Source organism: Centroberyx gerrardi, chromosome 5, assembly GCF_048128805.1.
Source record: "Centroberyx gerrardi isolate f3 chromosome 5, fCenGer3.hap1.cur.20231027, whole genome shotgun sequence".
Taxonomy (NCBI): domain Eukaryota; kingdom Metazoa; phylum Chordata; class Actinopteri; order Beryciformes; family Berycidae; genus Centroberyx; species Centroberyx gerrardi.
In genome coordinates this window covers 1,922,915-1,944,473 of record NC_136001.1, presented here as the reverse complement: position 1 = coordinate 1,944,473, position 21,559 = coordinate 1,922,915, and the positions used below count along the sequence as shown (strand labels likewise).

At 39.1% G+C, this 21,559-nt stretch overlaps 1 protein-coding gene across 3 annotated transcripts in view; it reads left to right on the top strand.

Moving 5' to 3' along the window:
• The window catches only part of rbbp5 (retinoblastoma binding protein 5), a 78,236-nt gene that overhangs the window by 14,840 nt on the left and 41,837 nt on the right, over positions 1-21,559 (top strand). For 2 of the 3 annotated variants that reach the window (XM_078283774.1, XM_078283775.1), the window contains exons 5-13: positions 8,451-8,613; positions 9,889-9,998; positions 13,744-13,863; positions 14,203-14,356; positions 16,575-16,646; positions 17,522-17,639; positions 18,174-18,243; positions 18,839-19,074; positions 21,213-21,290. In XM_078283774.1, the coding sequence (XP_078139900.1) occupies positions 8,451-8,613; positions 9,889-9,998; positions 13,744-13,863; positions 14,203-14,356; positions 16,575-16,646; positions 17,522-17,639; positions 18,174-18,243; positions 18,839-19,074; positions 21,213-21,290 (1,121 nt within the window). Of the gene's footprint in view, positions 1-8,450; positions 8,614-9,888; positions 9,999-13,743; positions 13,864-14,202; positions 14,357-16,574; positions 16,647-17,521; positions 17,640-18,173; positions 18,244-18,838; positions 19,075-21,212; positions 21,447-21,559 lie in introns of all 3 variants that reach the window. The other variant, XM_078283773.1, reaches the window with a different exon arrangement.

The window sequence follows — 21,559 nt, the reverse complement described above, 5'->3', positions numbered from 1 at the left end:
AATGTTGCATGCTACCTCAGAGTTGACCCGTACACATATGTACCAAATTTGTTTAAGGTAGGCCAACAACTTCCTGACTTATGGCAATTTTGGTATATTAGGCCTTGCCTAGAAATTTTGAAAGCCAATTCTAGCAGAACTCTATGGAATATCAAAAATCTTTTGACAACTTTTATGCAGGACAGTCCAGATATGCTGTGTGCCAAATTTGGTCAAGATTGGACGAAATTTGTAGGAGAAGAAGCGAAAAAACAGTTTTCAAAATGGCGGAAAATCTAGTCAGATGGAAATGGAATTTTGTTTGTACGATGTACGGTTCAGAAGTTATAGGCTAAAACGTAAAGTTGCTTTTTATAGTGCCACCATGAGGCCAATTGACTTGGTTTTTGTTGCCTGAGTAGTGGCTGAGACTTTGGACCTATCTGCCAAGTTTGGTTGCTGTAGATCTTGTGGTTTCTGAGCTCCAGATAGTTTTAGGGCAGAAGAATAATAATCCGGCCAAAAACAATAGGGTTCCAGCACTTCGTGCTTGGACCCCTAATAACAGGCTAATGGGACGGCTGATACTGCTGGCTTGGAACAGCCTGCTCAACAGTTCAGCAACCGAACGGTATCAAGAGTTATAGGCTACAAGGATGGCTAAATCTGTTTGCTTGAGATAGCCTGCTCACCAGATCAGAAACTAAATTCTAATTACAAGACAGCATATCAACATTCATTCAGGCATGGTGTTGGCCAGCTAAGGTTGGGCAGAGATTGGCAAATGGCAATAGATTTGTGGAAAAAGGTGATAATCCCACAGCAAATAGTGAGCACTAATTTACGGCCAGACTTGGTGTTGTGGTCAGAGACACAGTGATTAGTGTATTTTCTTGACCTTACAGTGCCATGGGAGGACACAGTAGATGAGGTATATGATGCCTCATCTACAACGGGAACCGCATCTTCGTATACCCGGATTACAGCGCTGACCTGACGAAGAGACGTCCGTCCTTCGACCCGGTCAAACAGAGACTTCGGGAACTTAAACTAAAGTACTCACTCCGTTATCCCTGCACACTGAGTGTGTTCGTTGATGGCAAAGAGCAACTATTCAGTGACCACAAAGCTGCTGAAGCTGTCTTCATGTCTTCTATGAACTCCTTTGTGAATTCTCCAGCATAAGTCTTTTCCGAAGCTACTGGCTATCTTAAGCCAGCTAGCCGTCGCAAAGTTCATGAAGACTTCCCACTATGAACCATGATGACACTCTTTGAGATATAGTTGGTGACTTTTGAAATTAACTGGTGAAATTACTCCTTTTCTGTTATTTTGGCTGCTACTGTTGGGATGTTTACATCCAGCAACTTCACTGGTATGGTTTGCTGTGAATAGGTTCGTTTTTTGTTTATATACAGCTGCCGTAAAGCGGAAGTCTAGTGTCGTAAAAAGTCGTACTGGCTGTACTATGAAGAAATATATACTTTGTTTTTTCGTCTTTTGAGGTAGATTATACTTTTCTCCATTGGTGAACGATTTTCTTTTTTTTTTTTTTTTTTCTCTTTTCCTTTTAATTAAACAACAAAGTATTGCAACAACTTCTCCAATGGATTCTGTTATTAGTATAGTTATACGCAGCAGCCCTCATAATTTCCTATCTAAGGCACTAGCCTCTTGTTTATTAATTATAATCTAGTTTTTTGAGCTACATATATATCTTTAATTAAAACAGACAAAGCTCAGAGTGGAAGTGGTTTTGGCTTATTCACCAAAATCCTTGGGCCTATGGGGTCAAGGGTCAATGGGCTGGTCTTGGGTTCTTTTTCTGTTTTTTCTGTTTTTTTGTGTGTGTTTGTTATGTGTTTTGTCTGTTCGTCCTGTCTGCGTGTCTAGCTGTAACTGATTGTGTATTTGGTACCTTTGTGCCTTACAACTTATTTCTCTGGATCTGCTTTGCTTTACTGTTTGGTCAGTGATAGTATCCTTTTAAACTTTAAGTGTCAAACTGGATGGTGTTAAAGGACTGAAAACAATTCATTTGAATATTAGAAGCCTTCTACCAAAAATGTATTTATTTCGAGCATAGGTACAGTACAACAGTACAAACCTAATGTTATTACGTTATCAGAAACTTGGCTCACCAACAGAATATCTAACAATGAAATTAAACTTACAAACTATGTTTTATACAGAGTCGACAGAGGTACTAGGGGTGGTGGTGTAGCCACATATGTGTCCTCTAATCTGGTTTCTGAGTTAATTATCCCTGATGTTGAGCCTTTACATTTTGAGTGTATTTTTGTAAAGGTAACTCTGCATGAGAATAAGTACATAATTATTGGAAACATTTATAGACCTCCCTCTGCACCTGCTGAATCCTTTAACTGTATGATTTCTACTATAAATTCTATTACTTGCAGAAATGAAATTATTATATTAGGTGACTTCAATAAGAATTGGATTGGAGAATTGGGACAGGTATCAACTAATACCAAATGTTCATGATGCTTGGGACTTTTTATATTCTGAATTCATTGAAGTTATAGATAAACATGCTCCCTTGAAAACTACCAAAGTCAAGGGAAGGCATCTTCCCTGGATAACCTCTGAACTTATAAGTATTTTCAGGCAGAGAGATAATGCATGGGCCACATTTCGAAAGTCCAAGGATCCTGCTGACTGGGAAAAGTACAGACAGTTGAAAAATACGAGCAAAACTATGACCAGAAATGCCAAATCCAATTATTATAAAGAATCTCTTGCTCAGGACAATTTTGGAATAAAATCAAAACTATAACTAATGTATCTGATAAAACTTCACCTAATCAGATAAGAGTTAACAATGTCATATTGCATGATCCACTTTTAGTCGCTCAAGCATTTAATCAGCATTTCTCCTCAGTTTGTTGCTATAATGCCCGATCCTTCTATTGGTGGTGATTTTAAGAATGTACTGTCTAGTCACAGCTCCTTCTCTTTCAGGAGTATAACACCTGTCGAGGTACAGGATGCCATTAATGACCTAAAAGTGAGTAGTGGTCCTGGGTTAGATGGCATTGAAACCAAATTTCTCAAATTATCGTCCCACATTCTCATGTACCCTCTTTGTGATCTTTTTAACATGTCTCTATCTACTTGTGAAATACCTGCCATATGGAAATGTTCACGTATCACTCCCTTGCACAAAGAGGGCGATGTACTTGAACCCAATAATTATAGACCAATTTCAATCATCTGTTCTACTGCAAAAGTATTTGAAAAACTAATTTATGATCAATTGTCATATTATCTCAATAAGTACAATATCTTATCACCTTTTCAGTCTGGCTTTCGATCAGATCATTCCACAACTACTGCTTTATTAAAACTTACAAATGATATTTTCTCTGCATCTAATGATAGTAAATTAACAGGTGCAATTTTCATTGATTTGACCAAGGCTTTTGATCTGGTCGATCACTACCTTCTTTTAGATAAACTTTACTCTGTTGGTCTGTCACATAATGCTTTACTTTGGTTCAATTCTGGTATCTGGGCTAAATCAACTGATGCCGACGTTATTGTCCTATCTGAAACCTGGCTCACTAAATCTATTACGGATAAAGTTATCTCTATTGGTGGGTATAATGTTTATCGAACTGATCGCCCCAAGAGAGGGGGTGGGGTAGCTATTTTTGTAAAGAGCAAATTTCTTGTGAATGTTGTGCTCTCTAAATCTGTCAGCAAACAATTGGAGTTTCTGGCCCTAAATATTGAAATATCTAAAGGGCTTTGTATCACTATAGTCGGGTGCTATAGACCACCGTCAGCTGTTGCTGATGCACTTCCAACGCTGTCGCAGTTACTATCACAGCTGCAGTACAGCGAGATCATTTTGACAGGTGACCTAAATTGGGATTGGCTAAAGCCTATATCTGACGGTTTTAAAGATCTCTGTAGCTCACTAAATCTTACCCAAATTATCGGGTGCCCCACACACCCTAACCCCAAATACCCAGATAAATCCTCTTTAATTGATCTGTTTTTAACTAATGCTCCCCACAAGTACTCTGAGACTGGTGTTTTTGCAAACGATATTAGTGATCACTGTGTAATTGCTGCAATTAGAAACGCCAAAATTCCCAAATCCAAGCCTCGTTTTGTTATAAAACGAGATATGAAGCACTTTTCTGAACAAGGTTTTTCACATGATTTATTTTACCACGACTGGGAAAAAATCGATCTCATTGATGATGTTGAAAATGCTTGGACACTTTTTTATGATTGGTTCTCGCATATTGTGGATAAACATGCTCCTGTTCGAAGGTTTAGAGTGAAGGGACGAGACAACGCTTGGTTTTCCCCTGACCTGGCTAAGTTACTCCATGAGAGAAATTTGGCTTGGGCGAAGGCTAGGAAAACAGGGACTGAGGCTGATTGGCTCCATTTTAGGCAACTACGCAACCGTTTCACTTCATTTACCAGACGAGCCAAGTCTGAATTTTATTTGTCTGCAACGACTAACAATTTGAATAATCCCAGGAAATTCTGGAAAGCTATCAAATCTATTTCAGCCACTGATATTCGTAATGAACTGCCTCCTTGCATTGTTAAGGACACCACATCCATTTCTGAAAAATCTGCTATGCTGGAATGTTTTAATGACCACTTCATTGCCTCCGGTTCCCTGTTTAACCAGTCCCTGCCTTTAAAAACTTTGCCTTCCTCAGACATGATTGTTGATTGTATTCTTGATGGTCAACCCTTTTACTTTGTTCCCTTCTCCGCTGATGAAGTTCACAGAGCTCTTCTTTCGCTGGACACCAAAAAACCTGCTGGTCCAGATAATCTGGAACCATACTTTTTAAAACTTGCAGCTGACTCTATTGCTAAACCCTTATCAAGTATCTTTAATCTCTCTCTAAACCTGTGCCGCTCTTTTTATCGATCTTTCAAAGGCCTTCGATACAGTTGACCACCTTATCCTGAAGCAACGGCTGCTCAATATTGGGTTGTCTGAGCAGGCTGTTGGCTGGTTTGAAAATTACCTCTCTGAAAGGACACAATGTGTCAAATTTGATGGCACTTCCTCCAGTGTACTAGATGTTGCGTCAGGGGTCCCCCAAGGTTCTGTCTTGGGTCCACTTTTGTTTACAATCTATATTAACAACCTGGGTCAAAATATTCCTAATGCACAGTTTCATTTTTATGCCGACGATACTGTCATTTACTGCTGTGGTGCCACCCTTGCTCAATCACTTGAGTATTTGCAGTCTGCTTTTGGTATTGTAGAGTCACGGTTGTTTGATCTGAAACTTGTGTTGAATGCTGCAAAAACTAAACTGATGTTGTTTTCTAATGCCAGGAAGACATTAGCTTCTCTTTCTAACATTGTAACCTTACAGGGCCGTCAGATTGAATTAGTGTCACAATACAAGTATCTAGGTATTTTAATTGATGATCGTTTAACAAATCATCAAATTCAATTGGAATTTGTAATTGCTTCCTTAGCTAGACCCGTTTCCTCCTGTCTGTCTTTTAGGCATATGACTCTGTGAGTTACTACTGTATGTTTTGTTTTATGTGCTTTTAATCCTTGCTTGTATGTTGTTTGAAAATCTGTATTGCTGCTATCTTGGCCAGGGCTCCCTCGAAAAAGAGATCTTGTAATCTCAATGGGACTCACCTGGTTAAATAAAGGTTAAATGAAAAAGAAAAAAAAACAAAAAACAAATTCCTATCTTCATGACAGAAAACAATGTGTTGTCATACAAGGAAGCAAATCTGATACATTAGTACAACAACGAGCCGTGCCTCAAGGCTCTACTCTTGGTCCACTTCTTTTTTCCATTTTTATTAATGACCTCCCTTCGGACGATGCGGTAATATACACATCTAAAACTAATTTAATACAGATTGAATCAGCTTTGCAGTCTGATTTTAATATCCTACAATACTGGCTCGCAGCTAATAAATTACTACTCAATAAAACTAAATCTCACACTATGATTTTTGGTACTCGTCAAAGCATTAAATCCAAATCTAAAGCTTATTCATGTGTTATTGCCTGTCATGATGGTACGCCACTGCAAAGAGTTGAACACACCAAATACCTGGGCCTATGGCTAGACTCTGAACTCTCATTTAAATGCCATATTAATTATATTGTGAAGAAAATGAACTTCGGTATTGGTGTTCTTTACCGTTCCAGAAACTGCTTTTCATTTACTGTTAGAAAGAAGCTTGCGCTACAACTCATTTTACCAATCTTAGATTATGCTGATGTTGTATATCAGGCTGCATCCAAAACTAATCTTCTTCCTCTCAATATAGTTTATAATAGACTATGCAGATTTGTTCTTGGCTGTCCTTTTATAACTCATCATTGTACAATGTATGAAACTCTTAATTTGCCCTCTCCCATCATAAGAAGACAACGACATTGGCTGCAGTTTATTTTTAAATGTATACATTTCAATTACCCTCACTATTTAAAACAGTTTATGGTACCTTTCTCCTCTAATTATCAATTGAGACACTCTATACAGCTCTTTTTTTCTGTTCCTGCAGTCTATAAGTCAATAGCTAAGAAAGCCTTTATGCTTAAAGCTCCCTCTGATTGGATCTAATCTACCTGTAAATATTCGGTCCTTATTACACGGCTTTGTTGAATACTCGATTCTGATTGGCCAATTACGGCACTCTACGGTCTGTTATTTCTGAATAGCAGACCGCTGCTATGAATAACAGACCGTTGCTATGGACGCAGTTCTGATCATAGACTCTGGAGGACCACGTCCAATCATATAAATCCGCAGAAAGAAGTCTGGTAAATTTTACGGTTAATTTACATTTAACAACGTCAGCTCATTCGCGACACCCTGTGGCAAAAAAACGTTAGCTTTCCGTTACTCCATCAGAAAACCATGGAAGATTTTTTCTAATACTAATTTTAATATATTTGGAGAGCACGAAACTTTCGATTCATGGTTAATGGCTGAACTGTCCCCAGTAAAGAAAAGAAAAAGAGAACAAGAAAACAGCGCAGAAAAAGCAAGAGAGGTTAAAAGACACAAAGAGCTGGACGACAGAGAAATCGACAAAATTGAAGAAGACAGACATGAAATAAACACCAAACGGAACACGGTATGGGCTATGGCAGTGTTTAAAGACTGGTTGACCAGCTGGTTTGATGGGTCAGCATCGTTTTCACTAACGTTACAGAGTTTACGTTGCTATGGACGCAGTTCCAACCGTAGAATCTAACAGACTATTTTTTGTAGCGGAAGCAATAAAATCATTTTTAAATCAATAAAATCATTTTTAAATCAATATTTTGTGTCAAATTATTGCTTTCTTTAGTAAGTAGCCGTGTAATAAGCGGGATAATGTACAGCGAGCGGGTCATTATTGTGAAATAAACCCCTTCAGGGTGATTCAAGACCTGTATCACCCTGTTAGGGTTTATTTCGCAATAATGACCCGCTCGCTGTACATTATCCCTTACATATCATCTTTCCACCTGTTCAAAAATACCCTGTCTTCTTATTATGGGATCAGTTGTACATGTCCATAATAACACCTCTATAATTATGTTTTATAACTTTATTACTTAATGCTATCACTGACATTAATACTTTAATACTTTTCTATAATCTATGAATGAATGATCCATTTTTCATGCTCTGCTTGGAGTATGATCTCCTGATTTTGTATGTCTTATTATTTGATATTTATTGTTTTTTTATGTTTGGTTTTTTTGTTTTGTTTTGTTAAATGTTTTGTCTAATTATGTTTATATTGTATTTTTGTCGTTTAGGGCCCCCTTGAAAACGAGATGGTACATCTCAAGGGGTTATTCCTAATAAAGATCATCTACCTAAAGAAACCTTACCCCAAAAACATCCTTCAATTGAATCTAATTGTAGACACTGTCCTCTAAGGATTAAACACATGCTATTGTTATCGCTGTTCTCTGTTGCTTCCTTACTGATTTAGGCTGATAAGACAGGTGGATTTATGCATAAAGATCTTGCCTACTGCAACCTTAATGACATGCGCTTTCGTAGAAACGTTTGCAGCAGAAGAAAAAATGTTTCCTGCTAAAATGCTAGTTAGTGAAGTTCATAGGTAGAGCAGCTATTGCTAAAAAGTGGAACTAAATGCACATGTGGTTTGCAAGGCCTAACCTATCTAATAAGCTGTTTTTGAGAGTGTCAATAAGCTGTTTAACAAGTGTAAAAATGAGAAGCCTTTATCATGATGATTGAGGATTGTTACACAATGATCAATGCATAATATTATCAATAATAGGCCAATACTGGGCAGCATGACTGACTGTAAATTGAGTAGTACTTGGATAAATACTTGAATCGGCTGATATACTTAACAGGACTGAAAACTGTACCAATGCACCTCTAATAAATGTTTTTTTCTCTTTCTGTATTTGGAGAATTTGAAGCCCTTTCCATTGACATTGTGTTGTGTTTTAGGGACAAGGTTCTGGTATGTCCCATGAAGTCGGCTCCAGTCCTGTTGACTCTATCAGACTCCAAGCATGTTGTCCTGCCTGTGGATGACGATTCAGACCTGAATGTGGTGGCGGCCTTTGACAGGCGGGGCGAGTACATCTACACCGGCAACGCCAAGGGAAAGGTCAGGCTAGTCTGTGCTGGTGTCTGTTTTGTGTCAGTGTTGTCCCTATCATTGTTGTAGCTAGACCCCAATAAACTATGGCTCAAACACCCAAGGTCACCAACCTCTCAAAGGCACCAGTTTACCAGTGAGTTTAGCAATTTAGTTTTAACTATTTATTTTACAAAAAGAAGGGAAAATATGAGATTCCAAATTATAAATCAACACCTAACGGGTCAAGGGTCAGGCCAAACGGAACAAAAGGAACGAGAAATGCCTGGGCCAACTGTGCAATGGGCCATCAGAGCTAGAGCTTCCCACTAAACAACCGAAAAGGTAATGGTAAACTAAACCCAACCAAATAAAAACTATGAAACAGTACTACTGGTACCTAGCTAACAAAAATTTTCATACTAAGATTTATCACTCTTTTGTGGATTTGTTAGAGACACGCTGCCAAGACATAATTGAAAATGGGCCATTCTGAACAAATATTCATTGGATGTAATGGAAATGTCCATTTCTGTTCTGTCAAATTGGAAACTGTCTTATAAAAAAGAGGGTTTCTTTTCTACCTATGTGTTCTATCAAATTACCACCTGACAAACTGGTGAGAAGACCAATACCATTGCTGTATAATCTTGAACAGGTCTGATGAACTTTGGCAATCCAGGTTCATCAGGCCAGAGTTTGTTGTGATTAATGGCTTTTGAGTGTGTGCCACAAGTCAAACCAACATTTCAGCACCATGAACAGTGTCAGAAGTGGTACCTCCCATAGCTGTGGGCAATGGGGTGGTTAGGCTCACTACGAGAGAGGGCCGATGCAGCAGGATCCAAGTTGGCCTGGTTACATGTGCGTCCACCATGCTTTCTTTGTGCTCATAATTCCAAGTCCTTAGAATTGTTCACGTTCAGGTCACGTTTTCTGTTTCTTTTGAACATGAATTGTTTGAAGCTCCCTGATAAAGGCCAACGCCGAAACTCATTGGAGTGTGTTAAGTGTTTTTAAATGTCCCTAGATGAGCCCATGAAATATTTTTTTTTTTCACATTTTTCAACGAAGAGTGCCTTGGACTTTTGTTCCGTTCAGTTGCATACTCCAAACCAAAGAGCACCTTTTTTGGAAGTTGTTTGACACTGTGCAGCGTTTTTGAAGCACTCTCTGTTTTTCTTCTTTGTTCCTTAGAATTGTAATTGAATACAAAATGATGATTGAAATGCAAGGTAACTCCATTGTTTTATTGAAATCCACAGCTCTGTTGGTCTATAGTCATGTCTCTCTCTGTTGTTGTAGATCCTGGTGTTGAGCACCAACAGCCAGGAGCTGGTGGCATCTTTCAGAGTGACCACTGGCACCAGCAACACCACTGCCATCAAGTCCATCGAATTTGCGCGCAAGGGCAGGTGAGAGGAACAGGAGGAGCATTCTGTCTGCACACCTGGTCAAACCAGTACTCTCTGGACTGCACTAGTACATACATAAGCATGGGTGCAAGAGCTCCGTCTACAGACGGATTTCCGTCAAAGTGAATTATTTGTTCCGTCATAGTCCGTTTATTTTTACCGCTAATAGATCCTCTTATCCATTATGCGTGTTGCTATGCGACTTGCGATTGGTCAGTTTCAGTTGACTCTGCCACCGCATTTCCGCTTTTCGCTTTGTATACGATTAAACGGCAAGGGAAAGAGCGACTCGTTGTTCCAGACATCAACGCTTGTTCCAGCTTCCCGCGGTTGTATAATGCATCGATTTATACGTCTATTTTCTCCAAAATAATCAAAGGTATGGCAATTTTATTTAATGTGCACTTATTTCGCTGTAGGGATGGGTACCGAAACCCGGTATTAAACGGGCCCCGGGGCTAAATTATTAAAGACTGTAGTATTGATAAGCTCCGACGTTACCGGTTCTTTTATCGGTACTTTTTTAACGTTTTGGTGTAATTTATTATCACGCTGCAGCCTCTCTCTGCTCTCTGTCGGGGCTGAGCTCCTCCACATACACACACACACACACACACACACACACACACACACACGGAGCGGACAGCAGCAGAGAGGCCACGGTGGAGACAGAGAACCAGGTGAAGTGAAAGATAACGTTTTACTCGAGTTGACGACAACTACGCTCGTTACTGTAAGTGCAATAAACCTTCGCGAGTAAAAAGCCAATACTTTATCAATACACCTGTTCAACAAGCATAAACATGTAGAAAAGCGATATTTCAATCTGCTCTGTCCGCAGTCTCTCATCCACCGCTGCTATGTCTTACACAAGCACAGCGCGCTAGCTCGGCTAATAGCGAATTGTTACAAACAAGCTAAAACAAAAGCTGTATCTTAAAATTTGGCAAATTCTTGTAAACTTAGCTGCTGGCTGAGACAAACCAGCCCTCCTCCCTCTACCAGTGGTACCTGCATCAGCAGAGGGAGGAGGACAGAGGACAGGATAAATGACTGATACTGACTGATGTCTGTTCTTCATTCTTTCTAAACTTCACTCAGTATTGTGATGTCAGGAATATTATTTATTTTATTGGCATTTTAGATTTGTTTCCAGTGAGATATTATTGAGTTTATATAGTGACTTTGCTGTTGTAAACATTACTGTTGCTGCTCTAGAAACAACATTTAGTTATATTTAAAATATAAATAAATTCTAATCCTGTTCTGAATTTATTCTTTTTTTAAATAATATATATATATATATATATATATATATATATATATATATATATATGTATAATAAAATATATATTTTTAAGACTGCTAATTAGAAACTAAATAATAGCCAGATGCTAATTTAGGCCTACACTTTGATGTATTGCACATGTGGGATGCAAACACAAGCTTCGCCGCACAACCTGGACACCAGTAAAAAAAGTTCAGTCAAAAAAGTTTTTCTCACCAGCACCCATGCATAAGGCGCATATTGTCTTTTTATTAAAAGTGGGATCTGGTCCAGTCAGTGTTGTCTACAGTACTGTGCAAAAGTCGGAGACCACCCTTTCGTTTATTTCATGTCCAGTCAATCGACCATTCAGTACAGATTATTTTTTTGGTGCCAAACACAATAATGCAGGAAACATATTTTTTACAGAAAATTACACAAAAGCCTCCAACACTAACTATATCAAATCTATCAGTATTTAATTTGTCCACTCTTTACTTTTGTGCACCCTACTGCCACTCTTCCATCCTTCCAATCCCAAAAGTGTCACTGACATTATGTTAGCACACTTTCCCTTCAGAAGCGGCACTAACATTCAGACAAACTACCCAAACACATCTTAGCTGCCTTGCACATTTCTTTCTCATGTGCATCTAAAATGGCTAAAGGCAATATTTCTGATGAGATTAGATATAACATAATTCACTTGCATAAGGAAGGTGAAAGTCAAAGGAAAATAAGTGAAAAAACAGGAGTTTCCAAAACTGGAGTTCAAAAATATATTGCAAGATATGGAGAAAGCGAAACGCTCACCATCAGATAGACAGTACTTAAAGCTTTCATCTTTGAGAGTCTTTGAGAGTTTTTCAGATCTTGCTTCAGATCTGAAAAAGTCTCCCGAAAAGAATGGAAACTGTAATAAAGGCAAAGGGTGGACACACTAAATGCTGAAAAAATTGATATTTATATTTAGTTGTGAAGTAGTTTTATGTAATTATGTGTTAAATATGTGTATATGTTTCCTGCATTTTTTTCTGACTGAAAAATAAAAAACTTGCACTTAATGGCCGTTTTGACTGGAAATTAAATAAACGAAAGGGTCTCTGACTTTACTGACTGACAGTACTGTACATCTGATAATGATGGATATGATGCAGTTTGATTGATTGCATATTTATTGTAGAACTGATCAATATGTACATGATTTACACAAAAGTATGCATGAATAATGATGATCCTAGGTATTAATGGAACGTTTAAATGTCCATGGTCTGAATTCTGTTTCAGAGGCTTTTCCACACTCACAAGAATAAGCACAATGAGTACTTATTTATTGGAAGTAGTCATATTTAAAGATGTTGAATATTGGCACTATATTATATTATTACATAGCCATATTACACATGTTATTATATTACATAGCTATATTATTACATAGCGTCAGTCCAAAGATATCAGTATCAGCCTTCAAAGATCATATCATTTGAGACTTATTGTGGACACTTCAGTTGGCTCTTTGGTGCCAAATAAGTATAAATAAATATAATCACAGAAAGATAACTGAAATGGTTTTATAATATTTCAAAACACGATTTGTGTGATTATATTAGCTTAGATGCAATACATAGTCCCGTGTTCATAAAATGCAAGGCAAGTTTATTTATATAGCACATTTCATACATATTGGCAATTCAAAGTGCTGTACATAAATGAAAGAAAAATATAGACATAAAAAGTGAAAAACTCAGCGATAACAGAATCTGCAGCACAATAATTTGAGGTGATTCATAAAGTTACCACGGCGGTGGCTACTGCTGCGAATGCGGCTACGCTGTTAGCCAGACTAACTATCAGAACTTTTTTAAAGCAAGCCAAATCGACATCATCCTTTTCACGATGCCTACGTTTGCTTATCGTTTGTCTTCTGGGTTTGATTTTCCGACCAAATGGCAAATGAATGCAATGCTGTTTGGCAGCCAACTTTAAAGTCCCTGATGTCGGAGCTTCCCACAAACATGTGAACACACCAGAAGACGTTAGACTTTTCAAAGCCACGCGGGTTATTAAACTAAATTATCACGTGACAATAAAGTAACTTTGACAAAAATAAACCCAGGCGGGATGTTTACTGTGATGGATTACTTATCTAAAGTAAGTTTCATGTCTCTGCAAGTTGATTTTGTACCTTACTGAAATGAAAGGAAACAAATGGCTCCCTGGAATGTAGGAAAAATGCATTTAAACCCCTAAACCTAGTATGGTATGCTATAGAAAATCATCAGTCAAAAATGTATAGTCCTTTAACCCTGCCAGTGAGTTTTATGAATAACCCCCAAAGATCTTTGGCAAACTATTTTGGGGAATGCAATTAAACAAAATTTCAGTGACTTTTTATTTTGTAAGCAGCACTCTTCCCTTGCTTTTTCCCCCTCTCTAATTTTCCATCTTCTCTGTCCACCTCTCCTGTCGTCTATGTAGTTGTTTCCTCATAAACACAGCAGACCGGATCATCAGAGTGTATGATGGCAGGGAGATCCTGACCTGTGGCCGAGACGGTGAGCCTGAACCAATGCAGAAACTCCAGGACCTGGTCAACAGGTAGACCAACGCATTACACACTACGGTGACACCCATATATGACTTTGGGCTTTATTAAAAATCTAAAAAAGTCTAACCCTAAATCCAGTCAGTGTCAATTCTGGTATGATGGATATGACGCAGTTTGATTACATATTTATTGTAGAATTGATCAATACTATACTGGTTGTCTATGGGAAGCCCATAACCCAAACTGATTCTAATGAGACATTTTTATCAGATTCCACACAATTGTGTGGAAGAACCCTAACACTCACACGCTGTGCAAAATACATCAAGCATGGCTTCCTCATTCTAATCTCTTTCTGATAATTTCCTCCAACCACTTTTCCTGTGTAGGACGCCATGGAAGCGCTGCTGTTTCTCTGGGGATGGGGAGTACATTGTGGCCGGTTCAGCCAGGCAGCATGCCCTCTACATCTGGGAGAAGAGCATTGGCAACCTTGTGAAGATCCTGCATGGAACCAGAGGAGAGCTGCTGCTGGACGTCGCTGTAAGGACACTACATCTTCGACCTCGTCTTCTTTTACTCTCCTTCCTCTCCTCCTTACTCCTCCTTATTCCTTACCCTTTATTATAACTATTTTAGATCAGTTGAAACTTTATTGATCCCTGTGGGGAAACATGACAAGGAAACATGAATGAAATTATGCCCAATATGAAAATATACTTAAAAAAACCCGCAAATATATTCAGTGTGAAATGAGTAAAAAAATCAAAAAATTTCAAGATACAGGGTGGACAAAATAATTGAAACATCTAACAGTATATGGATGTCAAGTATCTAATAAGGAGTAGGGTCACCCCTTTGCCTTCAGGAATAGTTCACCCAAAAATGAAAATTCAATCATTATCTACTCACCTCCATGCCAGTTGAAACACGGGTGAACTTTCTTAGTCCATATAACACTCCTGGAGCTTCCCAATACAACTCCGTAGCAGCCTTCTCCAAAACAACTGAAGTCTTTAAGGACTGACCGAAATGAAATTGTATCCATTATTTAATGCAAATCGAGTCTTCCTCCATTGTATTCAGTTTTCACATGTATTTAGCTTTCATGAGATGGAGGTCGCGCACTGTTGCACACAAAAAGGTTTGGTAATGTGGAAGCTAAATGATGTCAAATTGGCCAGTCATTCAAATTTGTATGCGTTTCTTATAAATACAATAAAATATAGTAAAATAATGCTTCTATGAGTGAAATTGCTTCACAAGCAAATATTCGTGACGGGGGCCATGGTTCATTAAGTGATTTTCCCCATGTGAACCACCTGACTAGGCAGCTTCAATTTTCTCAGTAGAATAGTTCATTCATTAATTAATTTGTAAAACTTTTGGTCGTTATCATTTACAAATGTATTAAAACAAAAGTAATCAAAATACACAAGTCATATTACATTACATACCAATATAATAATACCAATAAATGTTAATAAAAAATACATCATATATTTGGGGCATCCTGGTGGCTCAGTGGTCTAAGGTACATACCATGTAAACTACTTAAATTACATTTATAATCTAATAAAGGCAAAAAAGAAATAATAAGAAACTAATATTTTATAATAGTAATAGTATTAATAATAACAATAATAACAATATAATATAGTCAGTATACTATATATGTTATGGTTTATGTGGAAAAACAGTGTATTGTGTGTGTTGTGTGTGTGTAGTGTTGATTGCACTGTGTTAAACAAGGCTCAGACGCGTGCATGTGCATGCTAGTCAATTGAGAGGGGCAAACTTAATAGATTCCAAATCTTTCATGCAAAAACAGCTCTGCTTCCTCAATCTAATTGTAACTAAAACATTTGCCAGCAAAAATAATTTTTGTCAGCATACTTTGTCATTGCCGTTGCAAACACACATTGGTCAGTCTAGCTGTCACTGAAATATTCACTGGCAAAAAAAATAATCACACAGATTAGCTACTGTAGTTGCACAGCCATAGCTACCTAACACCAGTTGCCTTCCCGAAGAACAGTCTTGTGCAGTGGGGAAAATAACTGGCTTCCTTACACAAGTTTATTCCAGTCCCAGTATTCAGTTTGGATTATGGCTGTTTCACATCCACTTCTGTGGATATATTTGTTTTCTCTCTGCAGTTTGCAGGCTGGTCAGGACTAGACTTAGCTACAGTATGTGCACACGTGATTTACAGCGAGGTAGGGATGATTGGTTGTTAAGTTTCAGGCACCCTGAGATTTTGGAGTGGCTCATTACAGGGCCTGGGACAGTTACAGAGACCGATTTTTTTATGTTATCTTTCTATTCATTTGATTTATCGATAGCTGTCAGGATGTAAAGAGAATTTCACCAAGTATTACCAAAATGGTTCTAAAAAAATGGCTGGCTACCCCAGCTTTAATTGATAAGAAGCGAAGAGGTTTCCAGTGACCTGCTAGTAGTCTTTTTGCTGCTGTTAAGCCGCATAGCCAGAGCCTCTTTGTTTTAATTGGGAGATCTAGGTCTGAACTGTCAGTCAGTAATAGGATTTGGGTGTGTGTGGTATATGTTTAGAAAGTATATAAGACAGATTGTTAGACACTTCCTTCCATAAACTTTGGTAGCACTCCCACATATGAATGCAGGTGCTAAACCTGCTGGTTTAGCTTTATGAATGAGCCCCTTTGTTGTTAATTCCTTTTGGCAGTTAACCTGTATTTTCCCATATAATTTACTTATCTGACCTTTGACCTCTCTACAGTGGCATCCTGTCCGTCCGATCATCGCATCCATCTCCAGTGGAGTGGTGTCCATCTGGGCCCAGAACCAAGTGGTAAGTGGTTAGTTGTAGTAAAGGGTGGATGTACACTTATGAGCAGTTTCACAGAGATGGATTATTAAAATGTTTTTTCAGTGTACATTACAGTTGCCTGTAATTGCCATAAATAATAAAGTAATGTATATCCAAAACAGAGTACTGGCCAGAAAGTGAGTTTTGAAAGCCAGAAATCTCACCACCTGGCTAACAACCCAATCAACCCCTACATTATGGACATTTAAGTTCAGTTCACATTCGTTGTCCACAAGGGAAATTCAGCAGCACACATTTACAATACAAACACAAAAAAAATCATTCGCAACACTTTTGAAAAGGATGGCTTGTGGCAGATACAATGGCTATGCAAGGAGAGCGCAAACAGGTATTCGGGCAAAATTGCACAATTTTTACATAGTGTGCAAATTGATAGGGGTGTAACGGTACATAAACTCGCAGTTCGGTGTGCACCTCGGTTCTGGGGTCACAGTTCGGTATGTTTTTCGGTACAGCAGAAAAAAAATGTAATTGATGTCCACTTTAGTCTCTGTTCTGTATGTATTCTGCACAGTGTAATACATGCAGCATTTATAATTAAAATGGCACATATTATGGCATTTTTCATTATTATTATGACATCAAACATTAATGTGGGTGCTCACTTATTGAATTTGATGATTAAATACAAAGTAATTGGTCCTGTACTGAATGGTTCAAAACAAATACATGCACCGTTGCACCCCTGCAAATTAAGCATATTTATTGCACACAGGGATTATTGCACCTTCACAAAAGTGTTTTCTGGTACCCACACACAGTGAGTCCCTAACACCCCTAACAGTAAAGCTAATATAACTGTTACTGCTGTGGTGTAAATGTGGGGTTGTCTGTAGGAAAACTGGAGTGCCTTCGCTCCAGACTTCAAAGAGCTGGATGAGAATGTGGAGTACGAGGAGCGAGAGTCCGAGTTCGACATTGAAGATGAGGACAAGAGTGAACCCGAGCAGACAGGTAGGCAACACACGCACACATCTATATAATATATGTATACACATACACACACATTTGACTGATAGGGGGTTTTAAAAGCCAAAGCTGATATTTGTTTTGGATTGTAGCTGCCGACAGCTGATATATGATGTGATATGTGATGATATTCAATATCTTCATTATCTTGTCAGCATGGAAAAGCCTCTGAAACAGCATTTGAACCACGGGACACTAAAACTAAAAGCAGAATTATTATTATCATTATTATTATTATTGTTGTTACTGTTCATCAAATCAGACTCGACCAGATCACATTGTAATAAAAGGAAAATATTGGCTCTGTATATCAGTCTAACCCTAGGACACAGACACACAAACACAGTGTCATATACATTTGAGCTTCCACTAATGCATCTCAGGTAAACATGAGACAAATGTCTGAAGCCGGCTGGTGATTGAAGGTTGACATTTGGTTTTAGTGGACCATCACCTGTACTGCTGTCTAGATGGGATGTATTACTCTGTTTTTCTGAGGGAGGTGTGTGTGTGTTGCAGGTGCGGATGCTGCAGAGGATGAAGAGGTGGACGTCACCACTGTTGACCCCATAGTTGCTTTTTGCAGCAGGTGAGAGATCACAGTACAGCTGATCACATTAATGAACACAATTTCCCTCTCCTATTTCTATGTAATTATGGATTTATGTAATTATGGATTTTTCCAGACCTATTCCATGTTGTCCTGATCATCCCTGAATCATATCAAGACAGTTAATTCATAACAGTAATAACAAGTGAAAACTAGCTTAGCGTTAGTCCCATGCTTGCTATCTGTGGTGGCACTATAATTATCAGTCAAAAATAAAATTTGGAAAGGCCATAACTCCTACACCGCAAGTCCGATTGGCATGAACTATCAGGAAACGAGGGAACTAGAAATGAGTCTTAGCCAAACACTTCACAAGCAGTTTGAGTTGTAGAGAAATGTGAAAAGGAAAAATCAATCTTTCAACGCAACTGCAGTAAAATCCTTGGGCAGGTTGTTCCACAGTATAGGGGCCCTAATGGAGAACAATCAGTCCCCTTTCAGTCTTTTTAACAAAACAAATTCATGTCTATGAGCTTTGGAGAGGGAGAAAGTGGCCAAAATACAGTTTAAGTAAGTGTCCATAAGATAGAAAAGTTGAACTATTGATAAGTCTAGCTGTGTGTATCTCCTGTAGTGATGAGGAGCTGGAGGACTATAAGGCCCTGCTGTACCTGCCCATCGCCCCAGAGGTTGAGGACCCAGAGGAAAACCCCTTTGGCCCCCCGCCGGATGCCTCCGCCCAGGCTGCCCCCCCAGATGACGGCTCGGCCAGCGGAGACAAGAAGCAGCGGCAGCCCTCCACCGATGGAGGCCCGGCCAAGAAGAAGGCCCGCACTACCACTATCGAACTGCAGGGGGTGCCCAGTGACGGTGCGATAAGATAACACAATAATAATGAAACAATAAACTTTGTTTATGTAGCATTTACCTAAAATCAGACTTTACAAAGTGCATTACATGAAGGCATTAAAAACAAGAAAAGTAAAATGCATAATGAGGAGATAAAATAGGAAACACAATCAAGAGAAAATTGGTTTAAAGAAGAGTAATTACGTAAAATGAAAGAACGTTCTGGCAAATTCATCATGTATATAATTCTCCAAACAGCTTTAATTTTAACGGACCGGCCCATTTATGCGCCGGGGAAGTGCTGTTAACAAAATAGCGACTGCTTACCTTCTATATGTTCTAAAAATCCACAGACAACAGGAATCGTGGTAATGCCAGTATCCTAATCACCGCAAGCATCCAGCGAATACAAAAATGCGCTAACTCGGTAAAACGTGAAGGAACGTTCATTGTTGTTGATTCTGAAACAGTCCAACCTGCCCACCACGCTGATGATGAGTGTTGTTGCAATGACCGCTGAATGATAGCATTGGACCAGAAATGACACATAGACTCTTTAAGGAGCAGCTAATACCCCTAAAAGAATTTCATTAGTACGGCTTTCGGTGGAGAGTTTTAGGGCTGGTTGCTCAGACACGGTCAAAGCCTAGTCCTAGATTAAAAACTTTACACCAATGGAGATCTCCAGTGAAAATGAAATCTTATTCTAGTACTAGGCTTAATCCCTGTCTGAGCAATCAGCCCTTATTTCGCCTAAATGTTTCAGAGGCTTTTTCACCCTTACAATAACACAATACAAGAATACTTGGAATGTGTTGAAAATTGTCAAATTTAAAGACATTGAATTTTGGCACAAAATATCACTTATAGACAGCTTCATTCCAGTAGTGGCCTTCAAAACCCATATCGGAGGAACCCATTGCATACATTCACAACAGTCATCAGCTAAAACCTAGGTCAGACTACCAGACTATTCAAATGTTGCCCAATGAGGCTAGTTCAGACTGATCAACCAGTCTTGAGTAAATGCTTGCTGCCCCGTCGGGAAACTGTTCCCACCAGGTGATGAGGGATCACACGCTACCTGATTTTGTCATTCAAAGACATTTTCCCATTCATCCAGAACAGTTCACTGTAAATACAATTACAAAGTTTGTGTTGTATTGTTTCTTGCTTAATAGTACAGAAACTACATTTTACATTTACATTACAAATGTATATTGAAGTGACATTTTTTTCGCTTAAAGGATAATTCCTGTTATTTTCAACCTGGGCCTTAATGTCCTAATTTGGTTGATTGTGTTGAAAATGTCATCACTTACTTCACTGTAGAGCTTTACATACCTCCAGGTCGCCGGGAGTGCTGTTGTCCAATACACAAACACAGGGCAAGGCGGTAACCTTCAACAGTTGAATCCAAAAAGCAGTTCAAATACGTTCTTTCAACACAACACGCAGTGCTTCCGGCGACCCGGAGGTATGTAAAGCTCTACAGTGAGGAAATTTTCAACACAGTCAATCGTGATACTGAAACTAGGAAAATAAGGCCCAGTTTGAAAATAACCAGAATTATCCTTTAATTGTGTTTTTTACATGAGTTTTACATTTTACATGAGATTTATTCCTCCAAATAAAACGTATCAAGAGTGGGGAGTTGGGAATCTTAATGATAAACTATCTACATGAGTGGGTGTTCTAGTTCAGTGGTTCTCAACATGGGGTCCGGGGACCACCAGGGGTCCTTGAGGGGGTTCCATTCACTATTATTCCATTTACAAGAAGTTAACACAATTAGAGAATGTAGAAGAATGATGTTTCGATCATAGTTTCTCTGTTATCTCTCTACCTACAATACAGATAGTCATGGGATTCTGGACAAAATCATATCTGACAATACAAATATTCTCAGATTTGGGTCAGAGAGACAAAATCTCATCAAATGGGGGTCCATGGCTCTAATGTGGACTAAATTAGGGTCCTTGATATGAAAAAGGTTGAGAATCACTGTTCTAGTTCATTCTGTTTTTCTTCCCTCTTGGCCTAAGTGCCAAGTTGCCAGGTGTTAAAATCATCTAGTGTGACCTAATATTAAGCTACACATGTTCCCCCCCCTGCTCCCTGACCATTGACCCTCGGCGCATTCGTTCCTCTCTTCTCAGAGGTGCACCCCCTGCTGGGCGTGAAGGGCGATGGCAAGTCCAAGAAGAAGACGGCAGGCCGGCCCAAAGGCTCCAAAGGTAAAGACAAAGACTTCCCCTTCAAGCCCAAGCCCTACCGGGGCGAGCGGCCCTCCTACCCCCTGGAAGCCCTGGGCAGCAGTGGGCCAGGAGGAGGAGGAGGAGGAGGAGGAGGAGGAGGGATGAAGGGCAGGGCGGAGGGGGGCCTGGCCACAGGTAAGCATGCCACCGCCCATGCTGCTAAATCTGGGAGCCACACTAGGCCTGCTGCCCTGCTAGCTCTGACTGACACTTCGCCACCCACCTATCTCCAAACCACCCCTCCCCTG